The sequence below is a fragment of the Pleurodeles waltl genome, chromosome 3_1 (assembly GCF_031143425.1).
Source record: "Pleurodeles waltl isolate 20211129_DDA chromosome 3_1, aPleWal1.hap1.20221129, whole genome shotgun sequence".
In the NCBI taxonomy this organism is placed as follows: domain Eukaryota; kingdom Metazoa; phylum Chordata; class Amphibia; order Caudata; family Salamandridae; genus Pleurodeles; species Pleurodeles waltl.
The window spans coordinates 1,461,193,783-1,461,214,142 of NC_090440.1; the positions used below are offsets into that span (position 1 = coordinate 1,461,193,783).

At 44.3% G+C, this 20,360-nt stretch overlaps 1 protein-coding gene across 1 annotated transcript in view; it reads right to left on the minus strand.

Moving 5' to 3' along the window:
- Window positions 1-20,360, minus strand: part of TMEM163 (transmembrane protein 163) — an 884,981-nt gene that overhangs the window by 593,033 nt on the left and 271,588 nt on the right. Inside the window, exons 3-4 of the mRNA XM_069225050.1 lie at window positions 7,163-7,206; window positions 2,321-2,412 (exon numbers count right to left, since the gene is read on the minus strand). Coding sequence (XP_069081151.1) covers window positions 2,321-2,412; window positions 7,163-7,206 — 136 coding nt within the window. The remainder of the gene's footprint in view (window positions 1-2,320; window positions 2,413-7,162; window positions 7,207-20,360) is intronic.

The window sequence follows — 20,360 nt, forward strand, 5'->3', positions numbered from 1 at the left end:
TGCAGCATTTGCCCCTTCCTGAGCCTTTGGAAGAACTCCACAGGAAGTCCGTTAGGCCCTGGTGACTTCCCTTTCTGTAGGTGGCCCAACACTGCCAGCATTTCTTCCTCAGTGATCTCCTCCTAAAGGGCTGCTGTTTGTTGCGGGGAGAGACATGTTATGGGGCAATCGCTAAGAAAGCTATCTATTTCTGTCTCTGGGATTATTATGCAGGACTTCATTTGGGTTGCCAATTCCTCCATTATTTCCCTAGGGTCCCTTATTAATTGCCCTCCGGCTCTCTATAATTCCCTAATATGAGAATCACTTTGTTCCTTCCTTACCAGCCACGCCAACAATTTACCTGCTTTATTACCTGCCTCATAGAGCCGTTTGCTTTGTAGTAGGTATTGTTGTCATACCTCATCCCGAGTTACTACATTGTATTCCTCTCTCGTCTAATTCATCTGATTTTTAATGTCTGGTGTTGGGTGTGTTGCATATCTCTGTTCCAAGACAGTGAGCTCAGTTTCTAGTATTGCTAATCGTTTCTCTATATGCCGTTCATCCGCTACCTCTCCTGTTATTATCTCCCCTCTGACGGTGGCTTTGTAGGCCTCCAATAGGACTATCGGGCTTTGTACCGATCCTATATTCTCGGCGAAGTAGCGTTGAGTAACTTGTTCTAGGTCCTCGAGCACCTTTGTGTTTAGTAATTGACACGTTTGCATGCGCCATGCTTTTCCTGGCAGTCAGGGACCAATAGATATCACCATCTGCAGTGGTGCATGGTCGCTAATTCCCCTAGCTCGATATTCTATCAGGAGAATTCTCAGCAGCATGTCCGCCTTGGTCAGAAAGTAGTCCAGTTGAGAGTGCATATCATGAACGGCTGAATAGTAAGAGTACCCTTTTTCTTGCCCATGTAGAAACCTCCACACATCGCATAAGCCCATCGCCTGCGTAAAGCCCTCCAGTTTCCCCCAATTTAGGCATCCTGACCTTGATGTGCTAGCTCTTTCTAACTCTGTATTCATCACCATGTTGAAGTCACCTCCCGGTAGGATTGATGCTGGTGGTAATCCTCCTTGTAGACCCGGGGGTAGATATGCAATAACCAACAGTATAGGCATATGTCTATATGTCCCCAGTATGGCTATATAACAGCCATGAGGATCTGCCCATGTATGTGTGGTGTGGAATGGGAGGCCCTTCCTGATAAGTAGCAGGGCCCCCCTAGATCCAGACGTGAACTGTGTGTGTCCCAGTAGCTTATATTTAACTCTTTCCATGGCCTTGTGTTGTGTATCCACCAGATGTGTTTCTTGCATAAATATTATATCTGATTTGTACTTCTTTATGGCTTTATGTATGAGGCTCCATTTATGTTTGTTTCCTAATCCATTTACGTTCCAGGTGAGGATGGATAATCTCTCAGTTCTAATGACAATATTGATAGCAAGATTACTCTATTATGGGTCTTTAGGGGAATGCTTCTGTGTACTTTTCCCCTATCCTTTGTACCGACCTCAAACTCTTTGTTCCCCTTCTGTATGAAAACATCTATAAACTTTACCACCCAGATAGCCCCCCTCCTTACCTTACTATGCTGTGATTGTAGAACTAACCACCCTCCCAATTCACGGTATGTGTGTTCCCGAACCAATGTTTGGAGATCCTCGCTCCCCATTGTGCATCGTTCCGAGGCGTGGATTCTTGGCAATGTCATAGTTTGTCAATTTAAAAATTGATGGAAGCTCCTGGCAGAGAGGTGTCAACATAACTTCAACATGAATTATAACAGTCCAAGTTAAAGTTCTGTAAATTAGAATTGCTCATTAGAAATTATATTGCTTTATGAACATATATCATTAATTCCAAATGGTTTCATAGGGAACTAAAAAATATCACCAGCTGCTCAAATTTGTTTGAAGTATTTGTTTGCACTTGAGATGATAAAATGGTCAATGAGGCTTTCAGAGTTTTTATTCTGGAGAATTCAGCCCCCTAAAGATGCAAGAAAGTACTGCTAAAACGGATTTAATGTGGGTATTAAGATTTTAAAAAGTCATCATGTGATAATCTAGCTTTCAATTTCAAGTAATCGCACAATGTGATGGTTTCTATTTCCAGGTCAAGTAAATATAATCTGAAAGTATTTGTAATGTGTACTGCATAGACAGTAATATTTGTCTTCATAATTGATATGTATATGGAAGTAGCCAAAGGCTGTCAGGTTACTAAAATCAGAATAAAATGATTAAATTATTTGGTAGTTATGTCCATTGTCCAGCTTATATATCTTTTATCCAATATGTCAGTATATTTTAAAGGTACTTACATGTACTCCCGATGGGCAGAGTGAACTGCTGCTGCATTGCTGTAACGCCACAGCACAATCGCTGATGATAGCACATCCAGAACTGCATCAAACTGCGAGAGGTAAAACACAGACACAGTACTTGATGGAGAGGATGTAGGGCTAACAAGGGCGCATTTAAGTGGTGTATGTTGCTGAAAACAAGTTTAGAAAATTCAAACAACTCACCATAACAACAGCCCAATTCTACCTTGCACTGACCACTAAATTATTCTATGCGTTCCTTCATTGCTCATCCAGTCAATTATGAAATTAAGATTACAAGATATATCAAATCCATGAGTCTGGAAAATTGCAATGATTTAAAACCTGCATTGTATTTAATTGCATATTGCACAATTGACTCCTTCCGATTTCAGCCTAAAAAAATTTAAACATTATTTTACCACAACAAAATGTCATAATGTATTAATGTATAACTATACGCATATTATGGCTGCACTGTGAGCTCTCTCTCTTAGCTCCTTCCCACACTCAACAATGTTAATAAGAAGCATATTACACACACACAAACACACACACACACCAACCCCCCACCACCCCAATATATATTATCTACTTGTGGTCCCCGTAGGTAGTTATAGTTAGGACCTTGTTTCCATTGAAAAAGAGTTTTTGACTTGCCTATAACTGCGGCACAGTTTAACGAATCTTCACAAACCTTTCCATAAAAAGTGCCCTATAATTCAGGAAAAATCGTCAAGCGGGGGCTGAGAAAAAGGGGGTGTTCCAAAATGTGCTTTTCCCATGTGAATTCCCAGACTCTTCAGACACGCCTGCAGCCCCAACTGCTGCACGGAATTGCATCAAATTTGGAAGACATGTAACTTTTGGTCTGCAGATCACCATTTTTCATATTTGGTACAAATCTGCTTAGTAGCTTTCGAGATAATAAAGGAATCCACATTTGTATATCTGGGTGGAACCTAAGCCCAAAGCTCATATTGCGATCCGATTGACTGCCAGCACTTCAACCAGAAAGCGATGGCTTTCATCCTGGGACCAATATATACAGTAGCACCCATCAAAATCCATTGTCGTGAATGGCAGGTTTTGAGGGTCACAAAAGGAGAGCATATAAAGTGTGATAACAGATTTTAGTTACAATATACATCATTTGTTGCTAAGGCGATTTTACCCTGTGAAAAGTCTGCGAAAAAGCATTCTGCTGGGATTTCATGAATCATGTTTAAGAGAAAACTGTTTTCTCATGATTTTCTCATAGAGGTTATGAAAGGTGCTCCAGAAGCGAAAATGAGAGAATATTTTCTGTAAATTCACACTATCTTTCCCTGCTATAAGACTGAAGTATGACATTCTCAGTAAAACATGTACTTTCCACAGTAGCAGCCTCTGGCAGTTGGTTCCCTTGTGTTCGACTGCAGTCTACCAGAGGTTTCTAAAGAACAACTAAAAGTGCTAACAGTCTTACTTATGACAAAAAATATGGCACATCTGAACCCATCTTGATTGAATCAAACTGGTCAAACTTAAACCGTTTAATTAGAAAGCAATAAAATGAGGGGTTTTGTTTTTTCATATCAATTATGGTTAGTGCTATAAAAAGAAAAATTGAGACACAGCTAAATGACTTCTCAAATATCTTCCTCTTCTGTTTCATTACAACATTCTGACATGGAGACTGAAACATGCACATTCTGATTTTATGCCAAAAGTGTGGCACACCTGACCACCATATTGATGGAATCGAAGAGGAAAACGAGCCCAAATGTTGCACAAATATCACCCAAATGTACCTCAAGCATAGCCAATGACAGAAGTGTGCAAAACTTTAAGGCCATATTCATACTTTTTTAGCGCTGCAAAAATCAAGATAGCAAATAATTTAAAAGTGCTTTGTCACTATTTCAGAACTCAGAAAATATGTCCACATTTTAGTTTTTTAGAGCACTAGCCAGAATTCCTACAGGAATAAGACCATCTAAATTGTAGAATATCTAAAGGACATGCTTTAGGCATTACAGTTTTGATTATATCAAGGTGATGTCAGGTGTGCCACACTTTTGTAATAAGTATAGAATGTTAGCAATCTAGTTGTTTATCTGTGGGGAGGCAGATGCCAGTGGAACGGACTCAGATAATTGAAGGCAGGGAGCAGGGTGCAGAGGCATCAATTTGACCACGCTGGGCAGACGGGAGCATGAGTGGCAGCACAGGAGATGGAGGGCAGGGGGAAAGGAGGAAGGGGCAACAAATCAACCATGCAGTACAAGCAAGAGAGGCTGTGGCAATATAACAGACCATTGGGGGCAAAAGGAAGAGGCAGTGGCAGTACAACCATACAAGCCAACTATTAGACCTAGTATGCTTGGTGTGGTCTTCCCTAACTTTTTGCTTTTACTTCCCAGGTTGTTGCTGTGTGCTGGACTCTGCTTTCACCGTTTTTGTTGCTATGGGTACTTTACCACTGCTGACCAGTGCTAAAGTGCAAGGGCTCCGTATGTGAAATTGTATGTGTATTTGTATTTTCCATAAATGGCATATTTGATTTACTAGTAAATCCCTAGTAAAGTGCACTAGAGGTGCCTAGGGCCTGTAATCCAAATGCTACTAGTGGGCCTGCAGCACTGATTGTGCCACCCACATGGGTAGCCCTGTAAACATGTCTCAGACCTGCCACCCCAGTGTCTGTGTGTGCAGTTTTTGAACTGCCAATTCGACCAGGCAAGTGTACCCATTTGCCAGGCCCAAACCTTCCCTTTTTTTACAAGTAGGGCACCCCTAAGGCAGGCCCTAGGTAGCCCCATGGGCAGGGCACAGTGTATGTTAAAGGTGGGACATGTATTAATGTGTTTTACATGCCCTAACAGTGAAATATTGCCAAATTTGTTTTTCACTGTTGCAAGGCCTATCTTTCTAATGGGTTAACATGGGGGCTGCCCTTAGATATCTTTTAAATGCCGTTTCCCTTTCCTTTGAGAGCCGATAGAGATATAGAGTTTGGGGTTTCAGACCCCACAATTTAAAAATACATCTTGTGGTAAAGTAGTTTTTTAGATTATTACTTTGAAAATGCCAATTTTAGAAAGAAGGCATTTTCTTGTTTTAACCATTCTGTGACTCTGACTGTTTGTGGGTTCCCTGTTTGGGTCAGACTAAAAGTAGGGCTGTTTGTGAATCTCCTCTAGACAGTGACACAAAGGGAGCTGGAGTGTAGCCTGCATATCCTGATGAGCCATCTGGGCTAGAGTGGAGGAAGGAGTGGTCATTACACCTGACTGGGTTGTCCCTGCCCTCACACAATGCAGTCTCCACCCCCCTGGTGTGAGTCTGAGGCCAGGCCTGGGCAAGGCAGGACCCTGTAAACAACAGAGACATTTCTTTGAAGTTGGGCAGCTTCAAAGGCAGAAAAGGGTATAAGTAGTGGACCCAAAACTCCAGACTTTAGATTTCTTCAAGAATTGCTTCCGGAGCCAAAAGGAACCTCTTCCAAGGAGAAGTGCTGAACAGCTGAGGAGAGGTGCTACCCCTGCCTGTGACTGTGCTTTGTTGGGCTATCCTGCAGTTGCTGCTTGTGCCTGTGAAAGGTGACAAAGACTGGACTTTGTTGTATATTCCTGCTTGAGAAGAATCTCCAAGGGCATGGACTGAGCTTGCCCCCTGTTCTGAAGTATCAGGGCCATCAAACACTTCCTCTACCAGCACCTGGACTCTCCGTTGAGACTCCTGCCCTGCTGGTACCTAATCCAGTCCCTGGGCCCTTAAAAGGAGAAGCTGGTGAAAAATCAAGAAGATCCAAGGAAACTGACTTCGGACGACTCCGTACTGACGCAGCTGCCAAATCCCGTGGTGCCGCTTGCAAATGAAGCCGCGGTCCTCGATGGAGTGCGACGACCCCACAGGCCCAATGCCGCTGCTGCCTCGCTGAAGTCTGCGACTCCGTGGAAGTAACTGCACTATGTCATGACCACTGGATATAGACTCCGCTGGAAGTGCGTGGATCCAACTCTTTGCACCGACGCCCCCTCACCTTAACTGCTCCGCAGAAAGGACCCACCACCTCTCCGTGATGCCTCCGCTCCTTCTCTCCACAGCACCGGAGCCAATGCTGCATCGGTTCCAGCGACGGCGTGATCCCCGACTCTGTGCACTGGCTTGTTTCCTCATTTTCACAAGGTACTGTACCTGGGGGTACGTGTGACTCCATGACCGGCGCCATTGGCGTCGGATTGTTGGGAATGACTCCGTCACAGTGCTGGCAGCCAATCAGATCTCAGCATGAGATCTGTTGGATACGCAAAGGATCCACGTCCCTAGATATATAACTTTCTTTCTTTTTTAATAACTCCAAAACTACAGAACGGATTTACACAAAATCACAAAAAACGATCTTTCTGGACCAAGATCTACCTTTTTGCCAAATTCCAGTCAGCTGTTCAGACTGTAGTTGATTTCAAAATCCCTATGGGAAAATGAATGTGGAAAAACCTGTTTTAGGATCCCCCTTTTTCTCAGCCTCAGCTTGATGAATTACCTCAAAACTTTCAGGGCAGCACCTGAAATGAGTGGCGAACCAGTTTGAACATTTTGTGAGGATTTGTCAACGGGCACCAAAGTTATTCTCAAAACAAAAAAACGCTTTTCCTATGGAAACTAGGTCCTAACTGTATATATAATAATACATATATATATATATAAGTATATATATATATATATAGAAAGAGAGAGAGAGAGAGAGGGAGAGAACGCAACATAGAGAGATATAGATACACATGCATGCCTTTTAGAGCAACTTTAGAAACATAAAGTCATAAAATGTCATAAAATGTCTTTACTACTTACAGCAAATCCAAAAGCTGACGCGCTGTACCTCATTACCGAAACAGCTGAAAGGAATCAAAAATAAAACAATGTTTGCTTAAGTTATAAAACACGGCTTCAAAATGTTGTGTTGTTTTGTGGACATCTGGTACTAGAGTAGGGTATTTTCAAAGCAGCTTGATTAATTCACTGCCACTAGTGAAGAAAAGCATAGTGTATATGTGGAAGCAGCTTTTATGTGAGGCAATCCTGGTTAAAAAGCATAAATACCTATGGGTGGGAAATACAACATAAACTGTAAGCTACCACACCATCAAGGCTTCAGGAAACAATATATAAGAGAAATTATGAGTGCCAACCATAGATAGCATTGTATAATTGTTGGTATTTTCAAGAGTTGAAGGATATACATATAAATATATATCCCTGGAGTGTCTAGAGTATTTTAGGGATGTGGGATAATGTATGCATTTACATATATGATAGACTTGTCTGAAAGGGAGGGAATTTCAGAGAGCCATATTATTGATAAATAAAACAGTGTTAAGATACCCATAACAGACACACATATGTAGTCTTGCTCAGGCACCTGTCCAATGGGTCTGAGCCATTTGAGGACCAGACGGAGTTATTTTGGATTATATGTCTTGGGCACAGAAACAATGCATAGCAGCTGGAGTCATGTGAAATCACCAATTTTGTTTGGGTGGTACTCTAAACTGTTAAATGTACTAGTCATGTGATTAAGCTGGGTGTTACAAGTGATTTCCCTCCATATTGTGTCCCTTAATCAAGTACCTGCAAAACTGAAAGTGACTCTCATGTGACCACTAAGGCTACCACCCCTTAACTCACATAAATGATCTGCTTTTACTGGGGCCTGAGTTCTCCAGACATGGTCTATATATAGTTGGAATTGCTATATGGGTGGAAGTGGCTATACCTTTACTTCATTTTTACAGTCCACCTTATGGTTTCTCCACTGTCCATGGGGAGGAGGGGGTTATTGTTGATATGGGTTTGTTGTTACCTGTTTTGCAAATGTGAAATATGGGTGCATGGTTTCTGTGTTAACCCGTACACTGTATTTTTGTATTGTAGCACCAAGGTGTGGTAGGATCTGCATTCAAGCTTGGCTATGTTCTTTAAAAAACAATTCAATAAAATGCTACCAATAAAAAATAGACCTGTCAAGTTGGTCTTTGTTAACCATGTATTTTTGATGGCTAGTGTAAGATCAATGCAAGAACTAGCAATAAGGCAGCGTCATTATACCTGACCCCTCAACACCGTCATTTAGTTTTTCTTTCACATTTTTTCTTATGACAGTGGAGAGTCCAAGGGAGATCCATGTGAATTTAACTTAGGGTTTGCATTTATTACCTGTTTGGTTTATCTGTACGTTTTCACCATTATCTATTCCTTACCATTGTCTCTTAAGCTTCTTGACTTTCTTCCCCTAGTGAGTCCTGCTCTGTTCAAACTGTTACCTGCATAACTCAGCACAACCATGTACTTTGCCCTCTACCCTGGTTCTTCTGAACAAATCCCATTTCTTCCTCCTTCATACTCCCCTATATCAAGATATTTCCCAGGGTCTCCTTTTTCCTGCACTTCTTCCCAGTTTCAGATAATGCTTAATTTACATCTTGAACTCCTCAGCTCTCTAATGATGTGCTCTGGTGTTGCCATTCAACAGTATTCAAGTGACAGACAACTCGACTAGAAGACATGATCCATTTAGGACATCCTTATCCTCCGAGTCTGTCTTTTAAACCTGCAGTGGTCGTCAAACTAGTTTGTTAATATTGAAATGCAAAAAAACACAGTTTTTCTTCCTCATACCAAGATCAAAAACAAACTTGATCCCAGCTTTCTCATTCAACTTAGTATAGATGCCTTTGGTACATCTCTTTACCACCACAGTAAGTCCACTGGGCTTCATCATTGACAAACCTCATCATTGTTACCCTTATCAACAGGATTGCCCAATCAGACATCATTTTCTGCTTTGACTAAAAAAATTAAGCACTACCTCATTTCTGACCATTTCAAAGGAGCTGCCATATTACAAAAGGATTGCAACTTGACTATGGAAATGGCATCTTGGTTGTTGTACCTATCTTCTCTCAGCTCAGTTAAAGCTTTGCAAGATTCTACAGCCTTCCTCATCTTTAATAAGAGAACATATGATCACATTACACCAGCCTTAAAATATCAACACTAGCTACCAATTGACATTCGGAATTACATTTAAAATTAACATGCTAACACACAAGACCCGTTTGCTGGAAAACTCACCTTATCTAAAACATCTCATCATAGCTGGTGAACAACAAGACTTCAGGAGCGAAGACTCTACAGTTAAGATTCTCTAAATTCCAAATGCCTTTTGCGCTGAGTAGATCCTGCCCCAGTGATGCAACAAGCCTCTGCAACACTCTTCCAATGTGCTTTAGGAACTCAGTCAAATCTTATGTCCCTCATGAAAGTTTTGACACCCCCATCTTTTTAGATGACATCTGAGCTAATCAGAAGCATACCTCTGTTGTATTGATCTTTAATTAGGATTTATATCACAATTTCTGATTTGTTTATATGGATTTTATGCAGTTGCTTACTCCCATATTCTTGTATTTTAATGTTTATAAAATGTACATAACTGCTCCATGCACTCATTTCTTATTGCCTTCTATAATGTCTACTGTTTCATTAAAAGAGTGGTAATGCCTTTCTAAACAGCAGCACTACACAAAAGCTTAAAATAAATAGAAAAATATAAAGGGCCTGATTTAAAATGTGACAGAGTACCCTGTCCGCCAAATCCTATGTCTGCCCACCTCATTTACAGATAGGTGGACCTTCATGTTTCTGTCGACGGAGCCCCCGTTAGACTCCATCACCGGAAAGCTTCCTTCAATGGCCTGGCGCAGTAGGGATTGTCAGAAGAAAGGCACTACATTTCCAGCCCTGGTTAGAGTGGACAGTGTGATGGTTTGTTTTTGGTTCATCATCACCAGGAAAAATGTGTTGGTAACAGATAGAAAAAAATAATGATCCCCACACACTGGGAAAAAGCACTGTCCTTCAAACTGTAAAGCAGGCCTATCATGTATAAAAGAACTCAAATTACCTTTGACCTCATTAGTAGGTGAGTCATGCAAAGTTCACCTTGCTGTTAGGCCTGGGCAGACCTCATGGGGTTTCACTCCACATAATTCTGGGAGTTACATAAAAAACTCCTCAAGATTCTGCAGAGTTTCGTGAGCACCTTGGACACATCATTCTACTTGTGCTGATTTTGAGCATGTGCCAGGAGCCTATTCTATGCTGTAAAATCAATGCAAACTGCACCATGTGGCATGCCAGAGGGTACTGATTCTTTCTGCCACTTGAATAGATTTTACATTTGGGTAGCAGCTTTCCCAACAGAAATGGTCTTGACCTGCTGCGACCACCCGCATTGACTAATCTCAACGGGGGCATTCTCGTGCCCAAAAATTGCACTCGAGGATACAAATTCTCGCTCATGCCCACCAACTTAACGTTGCCGAGCCTCATGTGTGAAAAAACCTCCACCACGCAGAGGTTGGCAAAGTTTTGCCGGAACTATCCGCTCCAACTGGAGAGGCCAGTGGCCAAAACTCTGCGAACTCCACCGGCAGAGTGAAATTTTTCACCCACCCTACTTGCGGTTAATCAACTACCACTGTTTGAAAGACATCAGAGCGAGGATAGTAAGTAATAAAACCTCTTAAGCACTATAATGTTAAAAACACAAACTTGACTCTTAGTGAATGTGAGAAATTAGGTTTTTATTTGAGAGGGTTGAAAGCCCCATTCAAATAATAGCCAAAATCCTTGTCAGGTGACATGTTCAACCCTCTGGTGGCTTTGTGCAAAAGCAGTCAGACTTAATTTATAGGCAATTGTGTAAAATATTTATGGAGCACTCGAACATTAATAAAGTGAAAACATAACAAAAGAAAAATCCCAAACCTATTTAGAAAAATAGAGTAACTTTTAATAAATAAAAGTACACAAAAATGACAAAACTCTAATCAGTAGAACCAAAGTTTTGAATGTTTACGGTTTTCAGTACGAACATCCCCAAAAAACGCAAAGCGATAATTGTGGTTATCTGGTACTGGTCTGGAATAAAGTCAAAAGTTAAGGCCAACCACGATGGAGCGCAGGTCGAATATAAGAACCAGATTTGTCCCTCTGAAGAGTTGCGTTTTCAAGGCAGCACATCAAGCTCTGTTTGCTCTGTCAGGAACTGTGAGGAAGTCATTATCATAGTGAGAAGCAGGTCGGCGTTGCAGGCAGTCGCTGAGTTGAAGCGAAGAGCAGTCATTGCTGAAGCTTCAGATTTGCAGTCATTGTGGGCTGTTGCTGTCAGTGCAAAGTTCAGGTCTTGCTGGAACCTCACTTTGGTGGTCATGGTGGGTGGTCACTGTTGGTGCGAAGTGCAGGTCTCGCTGGAGCTCTGTGATGGTGATCTTTGCAAATGGTCATTGTTCAGTGCAAAGAGTGTATGTCCTGTTTGGGAGGAGCCCAAAAGTCTGTATTTTTCACCTGGAGTATGGGAGGAGTACACTCTGATGCCAGCCAAGGGTTCATGGCATGGGGGCTCCTTTTGGGGATCAGGACTCATTTCAGCAGAGGTCAGCAGCAGGGCTCAGGCAGGTGCAGGCAGGTCCAAGTGTTGTGTTCAGCTGGCCTGTTGCAAGGAGGCCTCTGGAGCTTGTTGTGTCCCTATAGCTCAAAAAGAGGTCAGCCAAATGATCTTGGAGTCTCTTCTGGGGAGCCTGGGTTCAGGGTAAGCAGTTGTAGTCTTCCTCCTTCAGACAGCAGGGCAGTCCTTCTTCTAATTTTTTAATCTTCCACAGGTCCAAGGGGTTTTCTGATGAGAGACTGGGAAGGTCCCACTTGTATACCTGATGCCACCCTTTGTATGGGAGAATTCCTTCACATGCCACCAAAACTGCTTCAGTTCAGTTCATCCCCTCCTTTTGAAGTGCAATCAGGACAGGGTACATCTCCTCCTCAGTCATCCTGTAAGGGGGGGAACTCCCTTCACACCTATGCCCCATGTCTGGAAAGAATACACAACCCACAACAGAACAGCCATCCACTGTCATGTAACCCTGGACAAAGGTAGAAATGCACAATAGTTACTCAAACTCTGACTTCACCATTAAATACGATTTTAAATTACAATTAATTTGAGTGGAAATAACATTCCTCTGTCTGGTCCAAGACTCACTTAAGTGTAATAAGTTAACACAGTGTAAGTCAATGGGAGAGACAACCTTACAATAATGAAAAACGACTTTAGGAGGTTTTCACTGTCAGGAAATGTAAAACTTAACCCCACATGTCCTGCTTTTTTCATACAATGCAACCTGCCTTATGAGCAATTAGAGCCTAGCTTAGGGGTTACTTATAAGTATTAAAAAGGAGGGTTTAGGCCTGGAAAAAGGTATACCTGGCAAGGGCGAAATGACAGATGAAAACTGTAATACAGGCTGCAGTGGCAGGCCTGAGACAGGTTTTTCAGTGCTACTTCAGTGGGAGACACAAGGAGTACTGCATCCCACAAGTAGCATTTAATTTACAGGCCCTAGGTACATGTTTTGGCCAGGTAATACACTCCCCGCGTGCACAGGACCATCGAGCCATGCCCGTGTCTCCCCCTCCCCGCCCTCGCTGCTTCTAGGGATCGAGGCCCTCCTGGGCCCGATCCGCTAGAGTGTTTTTCTCTGGTTTTTCCACTCTGTCTGTCTTTTTCTGCCTTTTCTGCTTTTTCTGCTTTCTCGGCTTTTTCACTCTTTGCCTCTTTCACTTTTTTTAAACTTTTGGGCCTTTGCCCTCTTTCACTTTTTCAAGTTCTGCGCCTTTTTTCTCGCTCTCTCCCGCTCCCCCCACCCACGCGCCCCCATTCGCCCGTGCCTCCCACCTCCCAGCTGCTACTCCCTCCCCCTCCCTTCTTTATCGCGGTCGCGCCACTGGCGTGCCAGAGTCGCGCCAGAGGCAAGCCCGTCTGCGCCCGTTCGCGCCTGGACCGTGCCTAGCGCCAGAACCCCTGGACCCCGCAACAGCCACATCACCAGCCTCCACTACGACGCCTGCACCCTCCTCGCACTCAACACTGGCCGAAACACCACCTGCTTCCAGGCCACTCCAAAAAGCACACACGGACCTTTCTCCTGCCACAACTGCAGCTTCACCTGCATCAGAACCCATAAACCTCCCAGGACCAAGACCAACTACCTCTGCTGCATACTCCTCAACACTCGCTCCGCACGCAAGCACGCCATCGAGCTCTGGGACCTGCTCGACTCCACCACCCCGGATGTAGCCTTCCTAACGGAAACCTGGTGGAGCGACTCCTCAGTTCCTGACATCACCATAGCCACCCCAGACGAGTACAAGATCTCCAGCAGAGACCGCACCAACAGAACCGGAGGAGTCATAGCCATCGTCCACAAGGCCACCCTCGAAGTCAAGACCCACCTCGACGACTCCCTCAGCTCTGCCGAACTCCTTCACTTTCAAATCCACACCGACCCCAACACTACCCACAGAGGAACACTCATCTATAGACCTCCTGGACCCAGGGCACTATTCAGCAACGCCATCGCCGACCTTGCCAGCACCCACGCACTCGCCTCCATGGACTACATCCTCCTCGGGGACCTGAACTTTCACCTCGAAAACAATAACGACATCAACTCCACCACCCTGATCGACAACCTCGCCCACCTCAGCCTCAGACAGCTTGTCAACGCACCCACCCACACAGCCGAACACACTCTAGACCCCATCTGCTCCACAAGCGACCACGTCACCTTCAATCGCACCACCGAACTCTACTGGACCGACCACCACTGCATCCATTTCACCTTCAAGAAACAAACCAAACACCACCTCACCGAACAACCACCCCGTCGACGCTGGAGCAAAGTCACCGAAGATCAGTTGACCAACGCCCTAGCCCAGAAACCACCCACCGACCCCCGCCGACCCTGACATTGCCGCCCACAACCTCAGGCTATGGATCAACGACTGCGCCAACTGCCTCGCACCACTCAAGAAACCCTCCAACAACCAAACTAACAAAAAAGCCACCTGGTTCACCAACGACCTCCAAGTCTCCAAACACAACTGCCGTAAACTCAAGCAAAAATGGCTCCACGAACGCACACCCAACAACCACATAGCACTCAAGGACGCCACACGCAGCCATCACCAACTCCTCAGGCTAGCAAAAAGACCCTCCTTCAAAACTCACCTGGAAAACAATGCTCACGACTGCAAAGAACTTTTCAACATTGTGAAGGAGCTCTCCAGCCCCAGCGACACTGTCAACGACATCCCCCCTCCCAAGAACTGTGCGACGCCCAAGCCACCGCCTTCCACCGAAAGATCGCTGACATCCACGACAGCTTCAACACCCCTACCATCTCTAACACGCCTGCCCCGCCCTCCACGAACTCCACCCGCACCAACCACCTGACCTCCTGGACCAGCATCAACTACGACGAAACTCGCAAGACCATGAACTCCATCCACTCCGGATCACCATCAGACCCCTGCCCACACCACATATTCAACAAAGAAGACACAACCATCGCACCACACCTACGGAAGGTCATCAACATCTCCTTCGAAACAGCAAGATTCCCGGAAAGCTGGAAACACGCCGAAATCAACACCCTACTCAAAAAACCAAAGGCGGACCCCAAAGACCTGAAGAACTTCCGGCCCATCTACCTGCTCCCATTCCCGGCATAGGTCATTGAGAAAATCGTCAACACACAACTCACCCGATACCTCGAAGACAACAACATCCTCGGCCCCTCCCAGTCTGGCTTCAGACGAAACCACAGCACCGAGACCGCCCTCCCCGCTGCTACAGACGACATCAGAAGCCATCTTGACAATGGAGAAACATCAGCCCTCATCCTCCTAGACCTGTCGGCCGCCTTCGACACAGTCTGCCACCACACTCTGAAAATCCGCTTCCACGAAGAAGGGATCCAAGAGCAAGCCCTCGACTCGACCACATCCTTCCTCTCCGGAAGAATCCAGAGAGTCCGCCTCCCCCCATTCCAATCCGAAGCCACCAACATCATCTGCGGCGTACTCCCGGGGCTCATCCTTCAGCCCGACGTTGTTAAACATCTACATGGCCCCCCTTGCACAAGTGGCCCGTCAACACAACCTCAACATCATCTCCTACGCCGACGACACCCAACTCATCTTCTCCCTCACCAAGGACCCACACACCGCCAAAACCAACCTCCCGAGGCATGAAGGCCGTCGCCGACTGGATGAGAAGTAGCCGGCTGAAACTGAACTTGGACAAAATGGAGGTTCTCATCCTTGGGCCCACCCCCTCCGCCTGGGACAACTCGTGGTGGCCAGCCTTGCAGGGTACCCCCCGACACCAACCGACCACGCACGTAACCTCGGCTTCATCCTCGACTCATCCCTCTCCATGTCAAAACAAGTCAACGCCATCTCCTCCTCTTGCTACAACACCCTCTGCATGCTTTGCAGAATCTACAAATGGATCCCAACCGAAACAAGAAAAACAGTAACTCAGGCCCTCGTCAGCAGCAGGCTCGACTACGGCAACGTACTCTACGCAGGCATCCCGTTCAAACACCTGCAACGCCTTCAATGCATCCAAAACGCCTCCGCCCGACTCATCCTCAGCATCCCCTGCCACAGCCACATCACCCCCCACCTGAGAAACCTACACTGGCTCCCCGTCGACAAGAGGATCACCTTCAAACTCCTCACCCACGCACACAAAGCACTTCACAACACCGGACCAGCCTACCTGAACAACAGACTCAGCTTCTACACCCCCACCCGGTAACTCCGCTCCGCCAACCTCGCCCTCGCCTCCATCCCCCTCATCCGGCGCAGATCCTCCGGCGGCAGATCTTTATCCTACCTTGCCACCAAGACCTGGAACACCCTCCCGTCTGACCTAAGACAGATCCAGGACCTGCTCACCTTCAGAAGACACCTTATGACCTGGCTCTTTGAATAGTAACAGCACCCCCTCTCCCCTAGCGCCTTGAAACCCGCACGGGTATGTAGTGCGCTTTATAAATAGATTGATTGATTGATACATGTAGTACCATTTATAAGGGCCTTATAATATATTAAATGTACCAATCAGGTGTGGGACAGTTTTACCATGTGTAAGGGAGAAAGCACAACCACTTTACCCATGAATATCAGGGGCAAAGTGCACAGAGTCCTAAAATCCAACAAAAACGGGTTCAGCAAGGGAAGGCAAATTTCTGGGGTGATCCTGCAGAAGGGACCAGAGCCCAACAGTAATCAATTTGTAATACAGCTTATACAAAGAGCGCTGTCATTTCTGTGTTTGAACTTGTTTTGTCCTAATGTTTTAATGTATAAGGTAACACAAGTAGAGCACAGCAGTGTTATGCAAACAAATACCAGAAAAATGCACAGAGATACCCAGGAGTGATGCACTAATGGAAGTGAAGATTTTCTTATATCTTACAGTCCCCTGTGGGAGAGACTATGAAGCAGATGACAGTCAAGACTTGGACTGCAGAAAGAAGCCATTTACTGCTAGTGTTCTGAAGAAAGCTTTGAGAGAGAACTGTGCTGCAGGCCCTGGAAGCTATACGAAAATGGTCTCATGTCAGTGCCTACCAATGGGTGGAGTCTGTTATGTGAAAATCTCTTCCATGTCTCACTGGTAAGTATTTATTTCTCATTCTTATAATCATCTTTTTATGGCTGTTTCGAGTATCAATGCACTCATTGTTACCCTTCAAAATATTGGCTTAGACACACTGCTTTCTTCTCTGTCCCTCTCCACTGCCTGACTTACTCCTCTGACCAATAAGCTCTATTTTATTTTTCTTATCTTGCCTAATTTAATTTCCATCATTCTTCTATTTGCTCTAGATCCTGATTCCTCCATACATAGGCTTGTCCCCCACCTTTAAACTCACTGACACCTGGAACAAAGCTCAGTTTCAGTACAGTGGTAGGAGTAGTAATATTTGTTTTTTAGTCAATAAAGCCATAAACATCAAAAATAAAAACAAAACATAAATAAATAAATGCATTCAAGATGAAATTGTCAAACATAGACAGGTTGGTTCCAATGTACACATGTGCTGGCATTGTTCTCATTTAGTCGACACTCATCAACCCGGGATTAATGGGCTTTTAATTGGTGACTGGCATGACTGTGAGATACTAGCATTATCCAATGGAACTGGTACATAACCTATACAATATGAGGATCACTCAGAGGTGCCAATGGCGCCAACAAAACTTGAAATGTGAAGCTGACCTGCAGCCTGAATAGTGGGCAGATTTGCACAGAGGACAGTGATAACTGACCAGCAAATACCTAGGTAAAAACAGAGATAAAATTATACACATGTGGCGGTCCAACCCAATGTTTCATACGTGCAAATTACGCACTTAGTGCAAATTATGCAACTTTCGCTCATGACGCATAAAGTGAAAATTGTGCAATGTTAAATCTCAGTTGGACAACCCATTTGCGCTGGCACACAGCCTAAACACTGAGCAAATTCTCACAGAGGTGGCAAATGTGCCAACAAAGCTTAAAATGTAAAGGTGGCGTACAGTCCTAAATAGTGTGCAAGTTTGTGCAAAGAATGAAAATACAGAACAATGATTAAAATTATAAACATGTGTAAGTCAGTTCCAATGTTTCAGCATGTGCAAACAGAGCATATAGTGCACTTTGTAAAGCACTGGCTCTCAGTTAGGCAGTATCCATTGATGCTGGATTCAATAGGCCCAGAATGGGCCATTTTCTCATGGCAGCTAAATAAAAAAAAACTGTCACATAAATTGGCAAACAACCTAGACGGTATTTTTATACACAAACAAGGTGCTAATATTTGGGCCGCAAACAGATGGTGTGATATCGGCTTACAAGATGGATATAGCATAAGGTATGGGAATATTGACACTGATATAAGAACACTGGCATACAATGTGCAAATTTACCCAAAGGGGTTGATATTGAGCCAGAAGATGAATAAAAGGTGCCAGCTGATAATCAACCTGGCGGGATAGGAGCCCATGAACAGTCGAGGACCCTAGCAGCCTGTCAGGTGTAGATACATACACATTATCTTATCGGGGCATCATCTGCCACTCATCTATCACACTTATAAGAATACATCGACCTTGATGAGCGACTTAAAAAATGTTAATGAACTGTGTCGGTCTAATGTTCAACATTATGTTTCCTGGGTCCAGTGACTTCATCAGTGCAGATCTGCACAACCTAATCCCTAGGTTATTGAAGTCTTTTTTCAGTAAACCTCTTCTCTGAGTTGCCATGGCGGGCAGATGCATATAATATGCTGTAAAATGTAATCTACCCGGCGACATAGATGGCATGTCTTATCCCTACTTTGTTCCTCTTCCCTCCATTTTGGACAGAAATCCAATGTGGGATTTGTGCACTGGCAATGTAATACTTGTCAAATTTGGCCCGACCTGAAAAGGAGAAAATCGTACTTTCAGATATATTATGATTTGGCTTATAGTGCATAAACCATATCTTGTTTCACTATGTGGCTGCTCACAGTGTGGCATGCACCAATCTTGTGTACAAGTGTGCCATCACATAACTAAAGCTGTCAGTGCCTGTGTCATGTTTGTATCGTGCAACTCGAATAGGCATCATCTGCAAACGTCCTGCAATATCTGCCAGGCTGCTGCATCTCAAGTCTCAACTCGTCCCACTCTGGAGGAGACTTCATCCATAACAGCATATTATGCTGTGTTATTAATTTTACATACAAATCCATGGCATTCTTCTATGTTAGCAAAAGCTAGTAAAGTCAGTCCGCCCTAACGTGATAGAAAGTATAATCCCACGGGGGCAAGAGGTATGGGGGTTGGCCCTGTAGTCAAACTCTGTGATGTTTAATAGAAAAAGTATTAAATTAACAATTTATCAGGATAACATTCTCTGTCTCTCATGATATGCGTAATCAAATCCCTCAAAATACTATTACTTACTGTGTCAAGGGTCCCTACCCTCTACTGCATCAGCTCCGCTATCCCCGACTTGTGGTAATCGCAAAGTAGCGAAGAAAAGTTAAGGTATGAGAGAGTGAAAGAGAAAAGTTAAGATAAAAGAGAAGTACGGATGGCCAAAGTGGAGAAGAAAAGTTAAGGTATAACTGAACACTCTTTGGACCTTCGCCCTCTCTCCTTTTCGATGTTGTGTTATGATGTTGCTTAAGATTTTTGTAACAAAACATTTTGACGGAAGAGATTTTCCACAAAAACCATTTGGCACATAACTTCCACACTTAAGGTGTTTTTTTCTGAGATTGTGTTTCTGTACAACTTACGTAGGCATAATTGTTTTCTTATTTTTTTTTTTTCCGACAATTGTGAAGTTTGAAAACCTTCGGAAGAAATAATGAAGGCCACTGAGGAAAATCTTTGCGATCTCGCACTACCCCAAGAAACTAATTGAAACTGATGAGACCAGTCAAGGACAAAGGCATCTACCTCACTGCTGAATGTTGTTCTGTTTAGAGCATGGTGCCTATCAAGCCGTTTCTAAGCACCTTTGGGAAAGGAATAGGCCAAGAATTGTTAGGTACTATTGCCCAGTCAGGAAACTCATCTTCTGGGAGAACAGAGCGTGATTTCCTGCAGATAATTTACCCTTGTGGGTCGCCTGCAGCTGTGGTAGTTCGCTAATCTCCTTTCTAACGGGAAGGAATTGTCAGAAGCAGGACAGGTATTGATATCTCATTGGTTATGCCCCCTTGCCTTCGGCTGGGAGCACGTAACTCTGTGGCAGTCAATCACCCGCTGATAATAACCATTCTGTCAGTCAGCAAGGTTTCATTAATCTGAGCTATTGACCGTGGGCCACTCAGTCTCACACCGCAACTTGTGCGCATCTTCCCTTTAACTTCTTCTTCCTAGCATAAATGTAGAAAGCCTGTCGCACAAGGAGATTTTCCAGCTGCACATCTGCATTCTCAAAGCTCACATTCCATACATTATGCCTAGCTGTATCTTGAGCGCTACAAATGCTTCTGCCAGTGCCAAGCTCACTGCTGCCAGCCTGACGGGTCGAGGGTGCCGTGCAAATTCGGCCCCTGAGAGTTTCTGGCTTCCAGGGGTTTCCCTTTTA